Raw genomic sequence first — 19,923 nt, forward strand, 5'->3', positions numbered from 1 at the left:
GTGGAAAAATCCCTACAGCTTTCATCAAAAAGAGGCTTCTCTCTCCGGAAGTGAATTGAAAAAGACTAAATTAGGAACTGACCAAAATATTTGCTATATGTTTGTTTTGTTTTTATGAAGGTTGGGAAAGGGAAGGAAGGAGTAGTCTGAAGAAAATCTTATTCTGAATTTGGGTTTTTTTTCCTTCTCTTTGTTTGTGTAGTTAATAAATTTCTTTTTTATACTCTCTTAAGTTTTAGGCCTGCCTTGCTCATTTGCTCCTGGTTCCATCTCACAACAGAAAAATGAGTTTATTTAGATTAGCAAATCAAAACGAAGACACTGCTTTTTCAGATGAGCAAGACTCTCATCCAGGCAAACAGATTGCACTTAGTAATAAGTAATCATTTGGCAGGAACTCTGTTGATTTCTAGTAACAGCTGGAGGCCTTCATCACCACAGGATGTTTTGGCTTTCCCATACTTTATTGGATTTTGGCATCAAATACCATTGCCCTTGCCATCTTATCTAGAAGTACCATGGCTGGGCAAAAACTGTCTAGTGGCCCATATTCCAAAGGCAGTTTGGTCTGGAGTTTGTGAATGAAGGAGACCCTTATCCAATTCCAAACCACATTAAAAAAATCATGAAAGAGAACTTCTCCTATTTAACAAACAACTGACAATATGGAAGTGAATGTAGAGCTTATTCACACAGTGAAAAGGAAGGGAATCTTCCAATGGGGTTGTGGTTAATAGAGTTTTTATTCTGGCTCCCACTCATAGCTGGCACTGGAGAAAGCCATGTCCCTGGAAGTGTCAGTATCTTCTGTCTGCCATAAATTATTTTGCTGCAACAATCAGAGGCATCAGGCTACACAGAGGCTCAGCTGATGTTAGGAACAGGAGCTGCTCCAAGGAGAAAAGAAGAAATGCACTTTTACTTCCCAAACCCATCTTCCCAAAGACTCAAGCAGGATTCCTCTGAAATATGCAGAAATAGGGCTGAGAAGACCATCTGAACCTATGTGTTCATGGCCAGGACCATGCTGATGCCATTTAGGTTTTTCCTTTTTTTCTTTTATATGCCCTCTGTATTCTTCACACATGTATTTGTAGCTCTGGGGCCTATTGTATTAGTGACTAGTTTTCCCAGTACTTTCCCAAGGCATTTCCCTAAGCAGGAAGATAAAAAATTACAGAGCTCCAAACTCCAGGGGGTACAAGGCCCCAGTGCTATCTTGGTTCTTCCTGGGGACCAAGGTTGAGAAAAACTCTTTGAGGAACCTTTTCCTGGACAAAGCCAGTGCTGAAAGGGGGGACTCCAGAGAAGGAACTTGACCTGGGGGGGAATTACATAACCACTTGTCCTCCTAACAGGTGCTTTTTATCAATTATGCTAATTCCCTATAACCTATAATATGTACTCATCCCTGGAGGGAGTGGGCTTTAGTGGACATCTTTATGTAACTGCTCATGAAAACTTTCAAATAAAAATCCACTTTTATATTACCTCCTTACTAATAGTATCTCAACTTTGGTTTTCACATTGGGAAAAAGAAACATAGCCATCACAGGCAAACGTGGCCCATAATGCCACTAACCCATTCGTTAAGGTGTCTTCAGTTTGCTGGGACTTCCACTCTGCTAGTTTTGTGGGAATGCTGCTGGCTGTCCAAGAGCTTTGTTCTTTTCAGGAAACTCTAGATGCTTGCTTAGGTTCCTCTTTCCTGCAGACACAGCCTATTGTAGCTGTTGAAAAAGATGAGGGGCACAAACCATTCCTCAGGAAACGCCAACAAGTCTAAGAAATGCTGATTCCAGTAGGGCTTTGGCCCTTGTTCTGCCAATTGACAGGGCCCTTGGTGGGAGTGCTTTGCTCAGGGCCCAGCAATCAGTGCACACGCATCTCTCCTTGCCCTTCACCTTCCAGTTACAACAGTGCTGTTGCCTGAGCCTGTGAGGCAGAAACTGGCTCCACCTGCACATCCTCACAGAAGAGAGTGAAGTGTTGGGAAGCATGAATTAGGGAAACCTTATAAATAATGAAGCTGTTGGAGATTGCTTTTTTACACCTCAAAGACAGAAACCTAGCCTGTTAGGGACTACATGTAGTTATTCTGTGAGCTGTGGCTTTAATGGTTTTGTAAGGATGTAGTTCATAGTATATGAAAGTAGAACAGATAGATTTAACTCACTCTTCCATAGGAGAATAGGTAGTCCCAGTTTTCATTATAAGACTTGTTTATTGGCATTTCTTCCAGAGGCCCTTTAGTGTTGTCAGTGTGTCACTTCTGAAGGCACCCTTAGTTTAGGGAATTGAACTACCCTACTAATTTGCTTGCATGCTTTTCAGTAATATTTGATTATCTGTATTTGAAAAATTAATAAAAGGTGAAAAAATTCTCAAATTGCCTGAAATGTGTCATTCTTTGTATTTAACCCTCTGCATCTTAGAGGATGCCCTTCCTATACCCCTGCCTGAAATAATGACTTCTTGTCAGCAGAGATGCTGCATATATTAAGAATACTGTGTCTCAAGCATGCCCATAGAAATGCTTGAAGCTTCATGTGAAAATGCCCTAAAGTGCCTGAAATGTTGCAGCAGAGTACTCCTGAATTTTTTAGGAATCTTTGGAAAAGTTTTCTTTACATAGTCACTTTTATAGGCTCCTGGGGAACAATTCAGTCCTAAAAGACGAACAGACACGTCCCTAACTGCAAATCATGTGCTTTAATACACAGTCCTTTTTTGGCTCCTCATAACTAAGGTTTTGACACAAAATTGTGACAACTGAAAGTCATGCTTTCTCTATTCCTGGTTATCTGTCTCCTTCTGGAGAGGCCCTGCTGTTCTAGGAATATTACCTTTTCCACCAGGCCTAATAATATTGTATAGCACTGAGAGCCACTTTGCATGCACAGCTTTGTCCATGGTGAGATGCAGCTAAACAAAATAGAATTTACTTCTTGAAGGACACATTAGACACTGGTAGTAGTTTGGAAGTATTTATTCTCTTTGCCTTTGGACTAATACATCTGGAGTCAACTGGTCAATTTTAAAATCCAATATCTTAGGAACTGCATAAATTGCTTCAGCCATGCTATCAATGCTATTCTTTATCTCAGAGGTTTGGTTGAGAATTTCTACAATGCGAACACAAATCTTCATGTGTATTCTCCAACATGAGAAAGGACTTGCTCCTACCTAAAGAAAAGTGATGTGGCCTCTGTTCTTTGCTGTATATCAAAATTCTACAGCCTTTAATTTCAGAGTCCTTCAAAAGTATCATTAGGTTTTGGAAGTGTTTTGGAAGTGGTTGAGATTTTCCCTTTTTGCTAATTTAGGTGTGGCTTGAAATTAAAAAAACTCTGTGACTAGTTGCAAAGGGAATTCTGAGTCTCCACCAAGTTGCTTCAACATTGATGCATTCTTACACCATGCTGGAGTTGAGTAATGGTCAGCACACATGTGACTTGATGCTAAAAATTCTAACTATGTTTTATAAATGCAAATACGTATTATCAGAACAGAAGGACAGTTTTGCTTTTGAAGGCTTTTTGCTGTGGGTCTGCTGTTGGAGGTTTTTAAGGAAGTAGTTACACTGTTGTAAAACAAGTCCACTGAGATACTCTGCTAAATGAACAAAACCTGATCACTTTTCCAGCTTCTACCACTCAGCAGCAAAATATTAACTCAGAAGGGGAGTTAGCTGCATGCTTATTTAATCACCAGGCTGGAAAAAACCCTAATTTTAAGGAAAACAGCAAGCAGAGAGATTATAAAACCGAGTGCTGACCATGTACTCAGCAAAGACCATCCCTGTAACTAACTTTGTTACTGTGCCTTGTGAGAATGCTGGTTCTGCGTTAGCTGAGCTACAAGAATGCAGTGATTCAAATTGACAGCTTGCTCTAAGCTTGAAAATCATTGGGAAATGTGCTTTTCACAGTAAATTTTTCTAGTGTTATATCCTTGGTGATAGTAAATATGTGTCACTGTAATGGGAAGTTTCAGCGCATAAGATTGGATTGTGTTGTTTTATGGAGTGAGAACAATGATTCAATTGGCTGCAATTTAATCAATCCTCTGTTAATGTTTACTTGTGAAGTTGAATTAGGTCATGTCCCACTTATAATCTTATCAATGGTCATGCTCAGAGTCTTATTTCCAATCTGTTTTCAGCAATAAATGACTGACCAAACCTGATTCTTCACCACTTTGCAGCTTGTGTTATCATCTGCCTCAGTAAGGAGTATGCAGTGTTGTCATTTCAATCTGGAATGCTGTGGTGCATTATTTTATTGTTGTTAGATGGTTTGTTCCATTGTTTGTACCCCCCCTTGTTATAGTTCAGTTGCCCTAATTCCTGCCTTTCCCTGATCAGTCAACCCTAGTCCCAACCCACCTTCCAGACTGTTCCCTGTCCTTCTCCCTAATCCCTTCCCAGGCCTATGCCAATCCCTCCTAGCCCCTCCTATCCTTCAGTATTTTCTATATCAGTCACCCCCTTCTTGGTATATGATTTGATGTTACATATGTCTCCCTGCCTATGTTTCCCCCTCTTGGTTGTATGTAGAATTAGTCCCACCCTAAGTTACACCCACGGTTTATTCGGATTGGCTGCTGTATTGTGCCCTCCCCTGGGGGAGGGCCCCTATTTAAGTTGCTGCAAACCCATTCTCCTTGCCTTTGGGTTCCCTTCCCTTGTGTTTAGTCACCTCCCTGCTCCCTCCCAATAAACCCTGTTCAGGAATCCAGAAACGTGTCCTCCTCATCCTTTCCCTTCTCTCCAACGCAGTGAGCGGCCAAAGGGGGCTGAGTGCCCTAGCTGTACTCTGAGTTCTGGGTATCTCACAGACAGCCCACTCTTGACAATGGCAGCTCGTGACTAGCTTGGAGAATGTGCTTGTGGAAGAACTGATTTATATGTTTAGTTTCTTTTCCTCAAAGTAATGACTACCCAGCAAGACTTAACTCTCTCTGGGCTCTATTCTATACGTTGTTTGTATCTTCATCCAGAATTGTCTCTACAGAGTATTCACTACACAGAATGTTACAGAATTTTGATTTTACAGCCCCTTCAGCTTTTTTGCAGCTGCCGTGGATTTACATAGCTTGGTTTTATTTCAAGAGAAAATCCATCAGTTACAGAAGTGGTTCTCTGTGAGGACTGCTGGCAGCTTCCTCCAGATCCAATGAAGGTCAGTGAAGAAGTCAAGTCCCAGATGGGAGGAGAATGAGGAGATGCCTTAGCCTTGGGCTGAAATTCTTTTGTAGGCCATTGTGATGGACTATGATACACTGTAATATCCCTGTAAAGCATTGAAAAGCATGAGAGATAGAGTATTCACATTGTAGACATGAGTGAAGGCATCCATGCTGAAGCAAGCAGATGTTGAAGTAGTTGTGACTCCATGAGAATTTTGTACAGATAGCGTGATGAAGACTCTGCCCCCAGCAGAGAAGAAGACCTCTGTTCTCAGACATTAAGATAATCTCCTTCCTCCAGGAGATATCTCCTGTTAATGGGCCATTGAGTCACACTGCATGACTGATAAACTTACATCATCCCATTGGGAGATGCTCCAGCCAGGGGGAGGAGCCAAAACTTTCCTACCTAGATAAAAACTGAGATCTGGAACACCAAGGCAGCGTTTTTCCACTGGATTCCAGAGGAAAAACCAGACCTTTCCACATCATCACTGGACCTTTGGAGGAAAACTGGTTTTTTTCTTTCTTTTTTTTTTCCTTTTTTTTCACAGGGTGGGTAGTTTTTAATGGAGAAGAGTTTCTCATGGGGAGTATATTCATGATGCCAACATGACAAAGAGTTTACAGCTCAGTCTGGCTTCGTTCTTTGGAAACTGCAGTTGGGACTGTCATATGGGAATTTACCCACACCAATGAGCCTAAGATTCTGAGTTATGGAGTACATGTTTCACAAAGTCTTAATAAGACATTTTGATTCTCTGAAAGCTGCAATTTTATTTCATACCTTCCCTCAAACACCAATATGATGAATATCTAGTACATAGAATGAAACAAGAGAAGAAAGCTGGCCTTCTCTTCCTGCATCAAACAGGTGTTTCAAATCTGTATTTTCATCTAAATGCTTTTATCACCTCTTATTCTTTTAAAATAGCAAGGGAGCAATTGCTTTCTTCACAGGCCCCAGATTGAGTGTGTGAGTGTTTTGAGACATGCTGATCAGCTGATGTCCTTCAGTGCTGGTAGGGACACACCCTAACACCCTACTGCTGCTCCATGCACCACTAACAGAGCACTTTGGGGTGTCCGGTACCAGACGCTCCATGATGGAGAAGTGCTGAAGCACATGCACAGCATCTCTATCAATACAGCCTGTGACCTCTCCATGAACAGGTTCTCCCTTTCCCTGATCCCCACTGGCCCCAGTTTGCTGCATTGTTCTGCCCCTGTTACCCTCTTGGTTTCCCCAGTCCTTTATCCTGCCTATGCACCACTTTCCCATTTCCATTGGTCTCTTATCCCATGCACTGCCACTGTTCTCCCATATTTAAATCCCTTCCTTGCTCCTGGTCTTTTGTCCCTGGACCCCTTCCATGTGTGGCTGCTAATAAATCCCATCAGAACTGCACACAGAAGACCCTCATATCCTTTCCTTGGTCGGCCTTCTCGTCATCGTAGCGAGCTTGTATGTGTGTGCTTGTGTCCCTGTGTGCCGGTTTGCCTGCTGGATCACCTCTGCTGGGGACGCTTTCAGGAAGGGACCGGCAACTCAGCATCACTGCACGCCGCTACAGCCCTCGAATTGTCTTGTATTTACAGTTTCCAAGAGTTTGGGACATAGGATACTAATGTTTGTGTCTCTATTCTCATCACAAGTGACTTGATAGTAGACTGACTATTAGTCATAGAATTGAATTTTATTTATTTTAAACAATAAAAATCTGTGTAGGAAAATCTCCTGTGGATGTCTACTTTTTCTGAGCAAAAACTTAAGATACATTTGAAATCATGTTAACCTACCCAGCTCTGCCCTGGGAGGTTTTAAAATTATCATGATCAGGCTACATTTGTCAGAGTTCAAAAGAAAGTAACAAAGAAATCCTAACAGAACACAAAAAATGTCCTATGAGGAATGTTTGACTTCAGCTTCCTTATCTCCTGTTCTGTTGTGGTTTGTTGTATTTCCTCGTTATGGCCTTGTTTCCCCTTTTGCTAAAATGGTTTGTCCCAATGTTGTACCTCCCTGTTTGGTTTGTTCCAGGTTGCCCTTCTTCCCACCAAGACCCCGTCAATCACCCCTAAGCTCCTCTCCTTCTTCCAGACCCTTCCCTGCCCCTCACTTCAAACCCAACCCTCCAAGTTGCCAACCCCCCCTGGCCACACCTGTTATTCTAGAAAGTTCATTGCCAGTTAACTGTAAGTTATATGTTATGTGATTGGACCTTGTATGTTGAACCCCTCCTACCTTCCCCCTCATTGGTTTGCTGTGATTGTAGTCCCTCCCTATGTCACTCCCCTAAGTTTCCTCAATTGGTTTCTGTACTGTACGCTCCCATGGGGGAGAGCCCTTATTTAAGTTCATGTACAGCTGTTCTCCTTGCCTTTCTTGGTATCCCTTTCCTGACTCCGGTTTTCCCCCTACCTGCTTCTCTAATAAACCTTGAAAGGAACCTTGAAAAGACTCTCTCCGACACTTTGCCTTTCCCCGGACGCCGACAACTGCTAGAAAGGCTCTGAGCCTTACCCTCATTCCGGGCTCTGAGAGACTCTGGAAGAGGGCCACTCTTGGCATCTCCCACACCTCAAGAGCTATCTGCGTGGGTTGAGACTGAGTGGACAGAGGCAGACAGCATCACTGTTCCTAACACTGCTGTCACCTCAGCAGCAGTGGAATCATGGCCATGAGTCTGAGAGGTGGCAGCTCACTGGCCCACACAGTGCTGCAAGCAGAGCTGGCTGCTGCCTACTCAAGGCTCGTGTAGGCACCTGAGCTGCCCTGCTGCACGGCCAAAGCCAGCTCAATGCTGCAGTGCAGCCCAGAGGTGCCACTCAGCTGCAGGACTTGCCGGAGGGCAGCGCTGTCAGCTGGAAGTGCCGCGACTGCGGCAGAAGCTGCCAAGCCAATGCCACCAACATCTGGACCCACTGGGTGACTTCCTTTGGATCCAAGCAGGAGCCTGTGCAGAGGGTGTCCAGCAGGTACCAGTTCTGATCCTGGGGCAGTTGGCCATCAGAGGTGTGGAGGAAGCACGTCTGCCCCAGCAGCTGCTCCCTGGAGCACAGGCACTCCAGTGCCACACGGATGTGCCTGCCTGGCGGCCGCTCTGTGCTGTCCAGGTGGCTGCAGGATGACCCGAGGGTGGTAGGCACTGCTGTTCTCCTGGATGCTGCAGCATTCAGAGCTGGTGTCACAGCAGCACCCAGGGGCTGGGTGCAACTCTGGCATGAAGTTCCTATGGGAAAGCACTCGGTAGGCACTGAGGAGCACATCCACCAACTCCTTCAGCACCTTTGTGTGGGGCAGGCCCTGCTGTAGAATCACAGAGCAGTTGGGCTTGGCAGTGACCTTGAAAGGTCGTCCAGTGAGAGCAATGAGCAGGGACAGTCTCAACTAGATCAGGTTGCTGACAGCCCGCTCCAGCCTTATCCTAGATGTGCCCATTGGTGATGGCGTGGGCTCAGACAAAGTGCTGCCACCCCTGTCCGCATCCTTGAGCTCCTCCTTGAGCTCACCGACCTTCTCCTCACTGCCAGTTTTCTCACTGCTGCTACGCTTCCCCTTGCTGCCAACCTTCACTTGGCTTCCCCTGATCTTCCCCTTCTCCTTGCTATGGACCTTCTCATGGCCAAATTTCTCACTGCTCACCTTCTTGCTCCTGACAGCCTTCCTTCTCTTGGCTCCCTCCTGCTCCCTGCACCTGGCAGAGCCACGCGTCCTTCTCCTGCCCAGCCAGCAGCCCATAACAACCAGACCCAGAAGCAGGGCTCCTCCACTGGCCCAAAGCTGTGGAGGCAAAGAGCCCCACGGCAAAAGAGCCCGCCTCTCTCCCCTGCAGGGAAAGCCCTTAAGGCCCTCCTTCATTATGTGAATCATCACTTTGTTCCCAGCATGCCTTTCTGTTATTGTTAATTTACTGTTCCCTGTTGGCCCTTCCCCCCTTGTACGCCCCTGAACCCTCAGACCATTTGCTGTTGCTCTACCCTGGCCCTCTGGCTATCCTATATCTACCCTGCTCACTCATACCCTGTGAGCCAGTTTGTCCCTGGACCCTTCAAGGAAGAAGAACAAACCCTTCGCCTTGGAACCCCCTACGCAGCTCCTGTCTCTTCCCTTCTCATGCCGGCTGAAGTGGGATTCACTAAAAGAGCTGAAATCACTCCCCGCCCAGGAATGAACCGGAGGATGAGCCTGTGCCTCCGGAACATCCTCTAAGGGCACTTCTCCGGAAGGTCGTGGCACTCCACCATTGCCCTAGAGTTTGCCGTGACACAAAGCAGCCACTGGTGTTGCAGTGCTAAAGAGAGCAGGGCTTCCATGGTGCCACTGCTGCCCTCCATCTCCTTCAGTCATCTCCTGATGCAGATAGTCCTCGTGCTCCTGCATCCTCTGCACTTCATCCTTCTCAACATTTAGATTCACCTTCAGCCCACCATGAGTGGTTAACAGGGCCAGGAATGAGGCCAGTGTTGGAGACAGGGCCTGGTGGGAGAAAGGGGGCTCAAGATGTCTGGGTCTGTGAGGGGTCATCGCCCACTCCACGTTCCACTGAACCTTGTTTGCAGCCCCTTCTTATACTGTGGCTTCTCATTGTAATCAACAATTGTTGGTTTTTTGTTGTCATAAGCAGTGGTGGTTGAATAAACATCCTTACACAAATTCACAAAGCCTTCGGGTGATAATCAGTCACAGATAGCCATCTGGTCCTTGTAGATAACCACCAGAGAAGTTCTGGAAGTCTGCTCCATGAGATAAGCAGTATTGCTCAGACAAAGGCAGGAAGGGCTTTTGGGAAGTCTGATTTTGCAAGCTGGTAACCGATACAACTTATTTGGAAAACAGAACATAATATAACATAATATAATGTAACATAATACTACATAATCTAACATAACAAGGTGATTTTAAACAGAATGATTTTCTCATCTAATTTTCTTTAGCTAGTGTCCATGCTTCACTTCAGAGCTTAGTATTCTAGTTTATAAAAACCCCAATGCTTTTGTGATTAACACTAATCTTTTCTCAATTATCACAGCCTGGAGAGGAGCGGAGTCCTTCCTGAGGTGGCCAGGGGCTGGATTCTTTTGAGGGGCACACAGGGATATTTTGGGCTCTCTGCTAAGGTGGGCAGGGATCCCTCATGAGGTGTGCAGCAGGGTTAAACGAGACGTGTTTTTTCAGGCTTCTCAGCACAGCAAAGGGACACTCAGGGTCGAGGTTGTGCAAAGTTTGCTGGAAGCCTCCTGCAAAGCCTTGGGCCCGGCCTGCGGGCCCAGCGGGCGGGCAGAGCCCATCCCTTGGGGCCGGGCGGGGCCTCTGGAGCTGCCGCGCCCTGGTCGGGCCGGGTCCCGCGGCCGGGCCGGGCCGGGTCAGGGCCCCGGCAGGGAAGAGCCGCGGCCCCGGGCTCTGATGGCGCTGCCGAGCAGTGCCGGAGGCACAACAAGGGCCTCGCTATGCCCTGGCCCTGTGCTGCAGCCAAAGACACATTTACAGCCACGGCTGTTCCTGGGCCACAGCAGGCACCTGGGGTTACAACTGAGGCGGTGGCTTCTCACACTGAGGACCTCCCTGCAGTTGCCTCAAGCAGATGGGGAATCCAGCACAGCATGAAAACGGTTCTGATGGGTTCTGGTCTGTGCTCCCATCTAGATCAAGAGATGGATTGACTGGAAGTCCTGGCTGGTCACAGTGTGAAGATCATAGTGCATGCTGGAGGCAGTTTCTGAATGTCCCTTTCCTGACAGAAGAATCCCTGATTATGAACCCTGCCCAAGAGTAGCCCCAGGAGCAGTGGGCAGAGGCAAAGCAAGGTGGGGAGGAGAAAGAGCAGGGTCTAGATTGCCTTTGAAAGGCAGATGAGCTGTGGGGCCTGCTCGTGGCCAGGGACCCTGCCCAGAGCCATCCCCTGCTGGCCGGGGCCTTGAGGGGCAGCTGTCCAGCTGGGCCAAGGTGTGCCAGCAGCTCCAGCCGTGCTGGGGAGCCTTGCCAGCTCTGGGCCCAGCTGTGCAGGAGGGTCCCTGTCCACCACCAGCAGCTGGGGCCTCAGACACTCCTCTCTCCACAGGAGCGCCCCTGCAGCTTCACGAGAGCAGCAAACGACTTCAGTCTGGACGAACTGGATCTGTCATCTTCCATCTCCATGCACGTGTCCGTTTTCCCTCCCCCAAATGCATGACCAGGTAATTCCTGTGCATATGCTGCCACCAGGATGCAGAAAAGGACCCTCTGTCCCCAAAGGGACTGTCCTTCCTCTCCAGCCAGGACAAGAGTTGGGGCCCTCTGGCCAAGGCAGAGCCTGAGTCCAGAAAAACCTTTGGGCTTCAACTCTGGTGTCTGGGTGGTGTCACCAGCACTGGCAGAGCTCCTTGTCTGGGCACAGCCAGGGCTGGGCAGGCAGCGGCCAGCTGCTCCTGAGATCAGCAGCTGCTATGTTTATTTTTCAGTTGGCTAGATTTAGGAAAAATTTCCACCGAAACAAATCCTCAAATATTTCTTCCCTTTTCCCCTAGTAGTTTAGGATTTTTCAAGTAGTTTTAGAGTTCTGAAAAGCTTAGAACATTTTTACACTTGTAGAATAAAAAAGAAAACTTCATTTAGTTGGTACTCTTTACTCTAGCACAAACTAAAACAGCCCAAGACACCCAGCCTGTCAGAGTCGTTCCATCAGCTGCCAGGGGCGGAGGGGGGCGGGTCCCAGACAAAGGCACCAGCACTCCTGCTTCTTGTAACAACACCTAAGCCTCGCCCTGCTCTTTGGGGCTACAGCTTCAGAGCTGTATTCTCATTTCTGGCTGTCAGCAAATACATCAGAATGTTACTGGTAGTTCCTTAGCCCCCTGCAGTGCTGCACTTGGGAACTGCACATTGAGAGAGATGTGCAAGGAGTCCCTAAAAGCCCCAAGCCCTGCTTAGAGCCCAGGATGTATCCAGAGAGTACCAAGGCACAGATGACTTCTGAATCCCAGACAGAGCAGCAGAGAGTGTGGGCAGAGCTTTGTGGGTGACAGTAAAGACATCTTTGTTACCAAATGGACAAGGCAAAACATCAATGGCCATGTGTCCTGTAACTGGCCCCCAAGGGAGCAGAGAAATGGGCTGTTGGAATGTCAGTTCCTAATTACTCCAATTACTAATCACAAGGCATTTTGGCTCAGCTCAGCTGTGTCATTGTATCACTCACTCCATGTGCTTTCTGGTCTTATGCCACCACTTTCTGAAGTTACTGATTTTCCATGTCATTTTAGGTGGCCATAAAGAAAAATCTTCAAGGACTGACAAGTAAAGAAATAATCATCAATGAACTCATGCTCATGGAGAAGAATAGGAATCCCAACCTGGTCACCTGCTTAGACAGGTGAGTTGTTGTGCTTTTGTCCCATGACTGTTTGTTTACATACTGCAAACATGCAAGGTAAAAACCCACACTCGTCACTGGCAGAAAATTGAGCTGTTAATTATTAGTACATTATTATTGTTCTGCTCATCATCAATGGATGGGAAGAGAGTGCATCTTGTCTGCATGAGTCTTCCCTGGCACGTGTAGTTTGCAAATTGTTCAAACCCTGGATCAACCATATCTTACTAAATCAATAGCTTGTATGTTCATCTCCTTCATGTTGTTTTGGGGCTTCTTTTATTTCAAGTGTTTTCTTACATGTGGATAAAGCACCAAGGATTTCCCTTGGATTGTGTCCCCTCTTTTCCATTGATGTGCATGCCAGGGGCACTAGGTGCTTTTTTTCCAGAAACACACAGTGTGACAGGTTTTTTATCTGTTACTAAACTGCACTTTTCATTTGCTTGCCTTCTAACACATCTCTTTTTCACAGATGTGTCATTCTCCTTGAGTCTGCACAGATTGGAAACACTGCACAGCCTAGAGGGAATGTCTATTCCTTTCATTGTGTCCTCATCACAAAGAGACCCGGGAACAACAATGACGCTTGTCTTTTCCAAACAGCAACACAGCCATGCACGTTCATATCCACAGCCTTGTTTCCTTCTTTCAGCTACCTTGTGGATAGGCAATTCTGGCTGGTGATGGAGTACATGGATGGAGGCACTCTGAGAGATGCCATCAGCAAGATGTACCTGTCTGAGGATGAGATGGCAGCTGTCAGTCGGGAGGTCAGGGATCTCACCTGTGCTTCCAAGGGCTTGGTCAGGATAGTTTGGGAAACTGGGGCTCAGAACTGCAGAGATTTCATGTGCCAAGCTTTGTTTCTGTGTTGCTGATATGCTATGGGGAAGTAAAAGCATCTCAAGTGAACTGTGTGCCAGTGCCCCAGAACTCACTGTCCTCTATTCCTGTACTCTTCTCTCCTGCTCTTGTATTCTCACTCTGTCTCTTGTATTTGTTGTTATTCACCCTGCCTCTCTAAATGTTTACCTCGAGCCTGTCTGCACTGCATTCCTTGCCTGTAAAAGTAAAGGTGCTGGTGGCAGGATTTGAAATGAATAACAAAGAAAAAAGAGAGACTCATTTCTCACAGGTCTCAAAAAGGAAAGTAGTGCACCCAAAATGCTGTTTGCTTCTGAAATGTGACTGATGTGATGCTTCCAAATTTGTGCTGATGCCAACAATAAACCTTTGTCATGCGGCTTGTCACCCAAAGTAATCCACTTCACACCAAGGGGAGGGACGTTTTCTTTTTTGGCAAAATTGTTTGTCCCCTGCATGGAGAGCACATCCACTGCAGCAGCAGTCATTCTGGCTGGTTTGCAGGGCACAGTCTACAACAGCAGTTGCTGCTGCTCTTCCAAAAGCTGACATGCCTTTCCTTAGAAAGGTCCTGCTCTGCCGGTGTTGGAGCAGCAAGTTCTTCCTCTCACTGGCACTGTGTTCTGCCATTAGTCCCCATTCCCCTGGAAAGGGAACCATTTCGAGTTTTTTGCTTTCTTGTGAACTCACATGACTAGTTTTTGCCCTCCTGTTTCTGTTTTCCTTCCCAATGCCTGCAAGGACTCAATTTTCTTCACATAAACTGTGTGATCCATCAAAATGTGAAGAGCTGCAACATCCTTCTCAGAACCGATGGCTCTGTCAGGCTGGGTCAGTATATTCTTGGTCAGGGGCAGAGTTCTAGGGATGTGGGGTGTGGGGCTGCTTTGAGTGACTGCCAGCTCCCCAAAAATGCTGCTGGTGGGAGTGCAGGGGCCCCTGCTTTGAGCTGAAGGCACAGCTGCAACATGCACAGAGGTATGATAGGGAAGCACAAGCAGTTAAGGGTGGCATTGGTCTGTGTGTGTCCCTTCCAGAGGGAGGGAGATACAATGTAAACCTTCAGGGGAATAAAGGCCACTGTTCTGAGCAGCGTTTAAAATTCCGAATTTTCTTGGAATTGGCCAATTCCCTACTCCTTGTCTAAAGCCCCCAGGAAATTGAGCATGGGCAGTTCTCCAGGAGATTCATCAACAGCTCATTCTTAGAGTGCGAGTGGGGAATTCTTTGGCTTGGTTTCCTAATTAGAGCTGGCTTTCATGGTGTGTTGTTTTCTCCACAGCTGATTTTGGCCTCTTTGCTCAGCTCACCCCTGAGCAGAGTAGACAGAACTCAGTGGCCGGCGCTTCTGGGTGGATGGCACCTGAAATCATGACAGGTCAACCATATGGCCCCAAAGTGGATATTTGGTCTTTTGGAATTGTGGGAATTGAAATGGTGGAACGAGAAGTTTCTTGCCAGAGCTCAACTCCTGTCTGGGTAAGGTGCAAATACTTACTGATCCCACTGTCTTTCCCATCTGTCCCATGTTCTGTGTGCCACTGGACAAAATCCCATTGCCATCTGCTGGCACCACTTCCACCAAGGTGCCTTTCTAAAAATATCCCTGCAGCTCATCAGTATCTGCTGTACTTTTGGTGGCCTCAGAAGGGAAGTGGCAGGTAACCAGTTCAGCAACATGCCATTTTTACCTCCAGCCATGCCTGACATTTCTCATTTGCTTTTTGAACACTGTTGGAGCTCTGTTCCTGAAGGAAAGCAATTTTTTCGTGAAATGGTTAGATAGGTGATAAATATCTATCAAAATGGAGGTTGAATCCTCTGAGGTTCAATTTTATAGAAAAAGAAAGGAAAAAGAAAAAAAAAATTAGATATAAATGACCCACCAAAGCTGTGCCCAAGTAGTTGTGCTTGCTTTTTCCTTTTTTAACCACAGTGTGGGACACATATTGAGAAAGTAAGAAAATTACAGCCTGAAAAATATTCCAGGCTGGAGCTTTTCAGCTCTGTTCCCAGCCGATAAGCTGGTCCAGCTCAAGGCTAGGGAGAATTTCTCCCAGGGTGATAATTTGGTCAAAATAAAAAGGAATTAATAACAAAGATAGAACACCTGTTATTGTGCATGACCAGGCCCTGGGAATGGGGTGTCTTCTCTCTGAACCAATCACCTTCTCTCTACCCTTGGAATTGCGAGTTGTGCTATAAAAGCAAGTGTGTTTCTGAATAAACTTGTCTCTTTCTTCCTGTCATGAAAGACGACCATGTAGCTGTGCATCTTATTTCTGCCGCACTTAAAGGGTTAAAACCCCTTTCCACAGCCACAGGAACGTGAGAGGAAAGCATGATAAATGTGAAGGGGAAAGTATGAGAAATGTGAGAGGAAAAGGGTGGGAAACATGAGGGGGAAAGTGAGAAATGTGAGGAGAAAATTTTGAGAAACATGAGAAAAGGAGAGAAACATGAAGGCAGAAAAGGGCAGGGTATGTGAGAGAAAAATTGTGAGAAACATGAGGGGAGAAAAACAACAGGAAACGAGTGGGATGGTGTGGAAATGTGAGACAAAAAGTGTGAGGAGAGTGACCTAAAAAGGGTGGAGGAAATAAGTAAAATTTGGGAGGGAAACATGACGGGAAAACTGTGAGAATTGTGAGTGGGAACAGGTGAAAACGTGAGAGGGAAAAGGAAAGGAAATGTGAAGAGAGAAAAGGGCAGGAGAGCAGGCAGTATTGGCATAACAGCTGTAATAATTCCTAACACATTCCCCCATACATTCGCCTATTTGGACAAGCCCAGGGCTTCTCTCTATCTGTGTCTCTGCCTCTGCCTTTATTCCTATTTGGAAGCAGTCGAACAGGCAGGATTTGCCTGCCTGCAGGAGCTGCTCCAAGCTGGGCATGTGGCTGGCGGTGCTGATTTCCAGAGGCTTGTGTCTCCCCGGTGAAGCCAAGGCGGGAGCGGGTTGAAAGGTGCTGGCGCTGCTGCTGCTCTGTGCCAGAGAGCCCCGGCTGGGCAGGGCACGGCGCCCACTGCGCTGCGGGCTCTTTCACCTGCCACAGCTGGGCACACCTGGGAACACGTTATGACGACTTGGGGGAAAACCCAGGGCTTTGTGGGGGCTGCATTGCTCTGCACACACGCAGGCCACCTGTGGCACAGAGCATTGGCCCCTAAAAAAGGGAAACGAGAGGGAACGGCTGGGAAAGGTTTAATTTTCACCTTTCAGTAGAAGTGACTACAATGGAAGTTACCCAGCAGGGCCCCATCCCCAGTGCCAGCTCAGCGTGAGAAAGGAGGCATGACTTTATTTCAGTGCTGGGTGCGTGGGGGATCACTTTTCTAACATGTGCTCCCTCAGAAATCTCACCTACTAGTTTGCAAACATGGAACTAAGTAACACTTTGCTGAAACTCACAGGCTAAACATTCCCTCAAATTACTTGGCATATTTAAATCACTTCTCAGAAGTTATTGACAGGAGAGTAGGGGTTTCTTGAGGGTCTCTGGTGGTCATTTGGGGAACATCCCATTCTTCAAATTCTCCTCTGATGGTCAAGAGCGTCCCTCAAGCCACTTTCTTCCCCCTGAATGCATTCTAGCTACCTTCTTAGGAGGACCACGCTCTTTATTCTCAAGGCTAAGATAGCCACTTGCACACATTAGTCACTGCACTGAAGGAATAGAGGGCTCAACACTGTCTGTTAAAGGAATTCATCATTAAACATCTTCAAAACACCTTTTTTCTCTGAGAATTGCACACGAGCATTTTGTCAAGGCACCTTGGAAATGCTTCTACAGACTAAAACCATTTTGCTTACTTCCTTCAGAAATTAATAATGAAAATACAAATTCAACCCTTCTGCAACCCTTCTGCTCCATTCCAAATCACTTCACTACTCAAGCACAAGCCTCAGACTCATCCCCAATTCCCTCTGTGAGATATGAGGTAATATTTTGCTGCAGCTGAAAGGTTTTTAGTGTTATGAATGATGTTCTATTTTTCCAATTTATCAAGCAACAAGAGTAAATTTAATAGTAAATTTTTAATTGTAACAAAATGAATACAATCAAAGTATTGGAAATGACAAAGTATTGGAGATTAATACAATCAAAGTCCATATATTTAAGAATATACAAAATTTGGCAGTAAGTAATTTAATATAATTGAGGTTCGTATAAAGCATAAGCAAAACCGACCGGGGAGGGGCCCCCTCTGACCGGGGATACGGGGAGTGGCTCCCATTCCTCACGTACCAAAGCATCCAGGCTAACAATCCCACTTATATACTGTAGGCTACAGAAGTTTCTAGAAAGCTCCTCCTAGTTTCTATTCCTAAAATCTAGGTCACTATGTTGTATGGCGCATGCTCTACTAATGGCTTAGGGGGTCTCTCATCCTTTTGAGGGTCTTATTTCCGATGAAGGCTCATTGTCTTCCTCAGTGACCGAGGTGTGACCTGCAGGTAGCGCAGGCGCACTGTGTGACTGAGCAGATGTTTTCCATTACAAGACTTTAATTGAGTCCCATGCTTGGAATTATCCCATTTTGGCCCATTTCAAGGTCGAAACTTTCTATTTCTAGATGCTGCTTGTCAGACCTATGTCCTTCTACTATTCTTGTTTGACTTTCTTCCAACCTCCTTCTTCGACTCCCAACATCTGGAAGATGTCCTTTGCCCTGTCTCATCCATCTCCCCCCTCACTCTCTAACAATTGTCTTCTAAATACAATTTTGTTAATATAGTCACAATTTAATTAGCAGGAATCACATTTATCACATCATGAATTATAGGGCAGTGGTACTTGAAACACTCTGAGGTGTATTGGAGACATTTCCATGTGGCTGGTGGGGATTACATGAGACATGGAGGACGTGCACCCCTTCCTAGAGCATCAGAGAAAGTCGAGAGCACCGCCTCAAGCATTCAATTGGACTGGCATTTATTTTTGTAATTTTTTCTGTCACTAGGTTGGTATGTTAAACTCTTCATGTGTGGTCTTCTATGACAGCATAGAACTGGACTCTGTTGCATTTTCTGCAATGCAATGTGTTGCATTTTCTATCATGTAATTATCATATATCTAATGTCCTAGAGAGCCTCCAGTCACTGACATCAACAGTTTACATAGCAGTTGAATTAAGAATAACCTTGGAGAACTGACCCATATCAACCTCTTCACAGTGTAAACTGTAGCTCACTTTTTTTTTTCCAAGGTCACAGAAGGAGCTCAATTGGATAAAAGAAGAATTGGGTTCAAAAAATACAAAACTATTCAGCTAAATGTTCACTTTATTTAATCTTGGAAGAGAAGAGGAAACAAAACTGAAAGAATGATACTTGGCAAAGAATTTTTGCTCCCCTGTAAAAAGAAGGATGGGACAAGATTAAAAACAGCTAGAAGAATGTGAGGAAGATGCATGGTAAGTGGCATCAGTTCGGGAAAGGAGTACTTTTACTGATGGTATCTGTTAAGCAAATCCAATTCAGAGCAGTTTCAGAAATGCCAACATTGTCCTCTTTTTGTGCACTAATGGGAGGGCATGACCCACCTGACATCACTCTCTGTCTAGCACTGGACATCTGTGGCCACTATGCAGCTACTCGAGTCACATCCTGTTTCCCTTTCCTCCCTCTCCATTCCTGCAGTTCCATTTCTAGATGAGTTCCCCAAAGAAGGGCTGAGTAGAATCTCTCCTGTATTCACAGTCCTTTGGAGATAAATACACAAAGAGATTGCAGAAAGAGACAGAAGTTCTTTTATCAGAGAGATTGGCTAGCTCTGTTGAAAGGAGACAATTTTGAAGATGGTGGCAGTGACAGAGCTACATCATTGCACAAATTTGAAAAAAACAGGCATTCTACTTTCTGAACAAAATCCTGGCTGTACCAGAATTTTGCACGGTGTTGAACCATAGAGCTTGAGAGTTAAGAGGTTCTTAAGACACCAAAATTTTGTAATTAACTTATATGGCCTTTTAAGGATGGTATGAAATCTTCCTGTGCATCATCCAAGCAACCTGGATTTCTTTCAGAAAGATTCCTCACTAAATCTGTAACAAAACATTAGCCTACATGATATCCTGCCCCAAAAGTAATAAGTAATAATAATAAGCAATGTCCCCCTCCAGTATTAAATGAAAGCCTACATCTGTATACTGAGAACATCCATGGGTCACGTCACCCAAAATGATATTTGACAAGACAACTGTGGGAGAGCACTTGTACTGCTTTGTAAAGGGGAGCTCTGGGGTTCCCAGGTTTCCGAGTGGAACTTGGTGTCTGTTGGGACTTTGGGTGCCCAGGGCCATGATGAGTTCCCTGAGCCAGGCTGGGATGGCGGGCAGGGCTGGGCTGTGACAGCACAGGGACTGTGACAGCACAGGGGCCGTGTCACAATGGGGGCTGCTATAAAAGGCCCCAGCGGGTGCCACTGCCCCAGTAGAGCCTGGGCAAGCGGTGAGTGCACACTCAGGGATGAGACGGGGCTGGAGGAGGGCTGGGGCAGCAGGGCTGGCC

At 46.0% G+C, this 19,923-nt stretch overlaps 1 protein-coding gene across 1 annotated transcript; it reads left to right on the forward strand.

The window, feature by feature from the left end:
* The first annotated feature begins 12,492 nt into the window (after positions 1-12,492).
* LOC148219602 (serine/threonine-protein kinase PAK 3-like) lies at positions 12,493-15,074 on the forward strand. Its single transcript, XM_088156376.1, has 4 exons — positions 12,493-12,542; positions 13,198-13,313; positions 14,139-14,240; positions 14,692-15,074. The coding sequence occupies exons 1-4, from the start codon at positions 12,493-12,495 to the stop codon at positions 15,072-15,074; spliced, it is 651 nt and encodes a 216-aa protein (XP_088012502.1).
* Positions 15,075-19,923: the final 4,849 nt, after the last annotated feature.

This window comes from Sturnus vulgaris, chromosome Z (assembly GCF_052056855.1).
Source record: "Sturnus vulgaris isolate bStuVul1 chromosome Z, bStuVul1.hap1, whole genome shotgun sequence".
Taxonomy (NCBI): Eukaryota; Metazoa; Chordata; class Aves; order Passeriformes; family Sturnidae; genus Sturnus; species Sturnus vulgaris.

What these genes read in the sequence shown, in the direction of transcription:
- LOC148219602 (XM_088156376.1), top strand. Translation starts at nt 12,493, where the DNA reads ATGCTCATGGAGAAGAATAGGAATCCCAACCTGGTCACCTGCTTAGAC. An exon ending in CTGGTCACCTGCTTAGACAG is followed by an intron (nt 12,543 to 13,197) that starts GTGAGTTGTTGT and finishes TCCTTCTTTCAG; the next exon opens with CTACCTTGTGGATAGGCAAT. An exon ending in GATGGCAGCTGTCAGTCGGG is followed by an intron (nt 13,314 to 14,138) that starts AGGTCAGGGATC and finishes GTTTTCCTTCCC; the next exon opens with AATGCCTGCAAGGACTCAAT.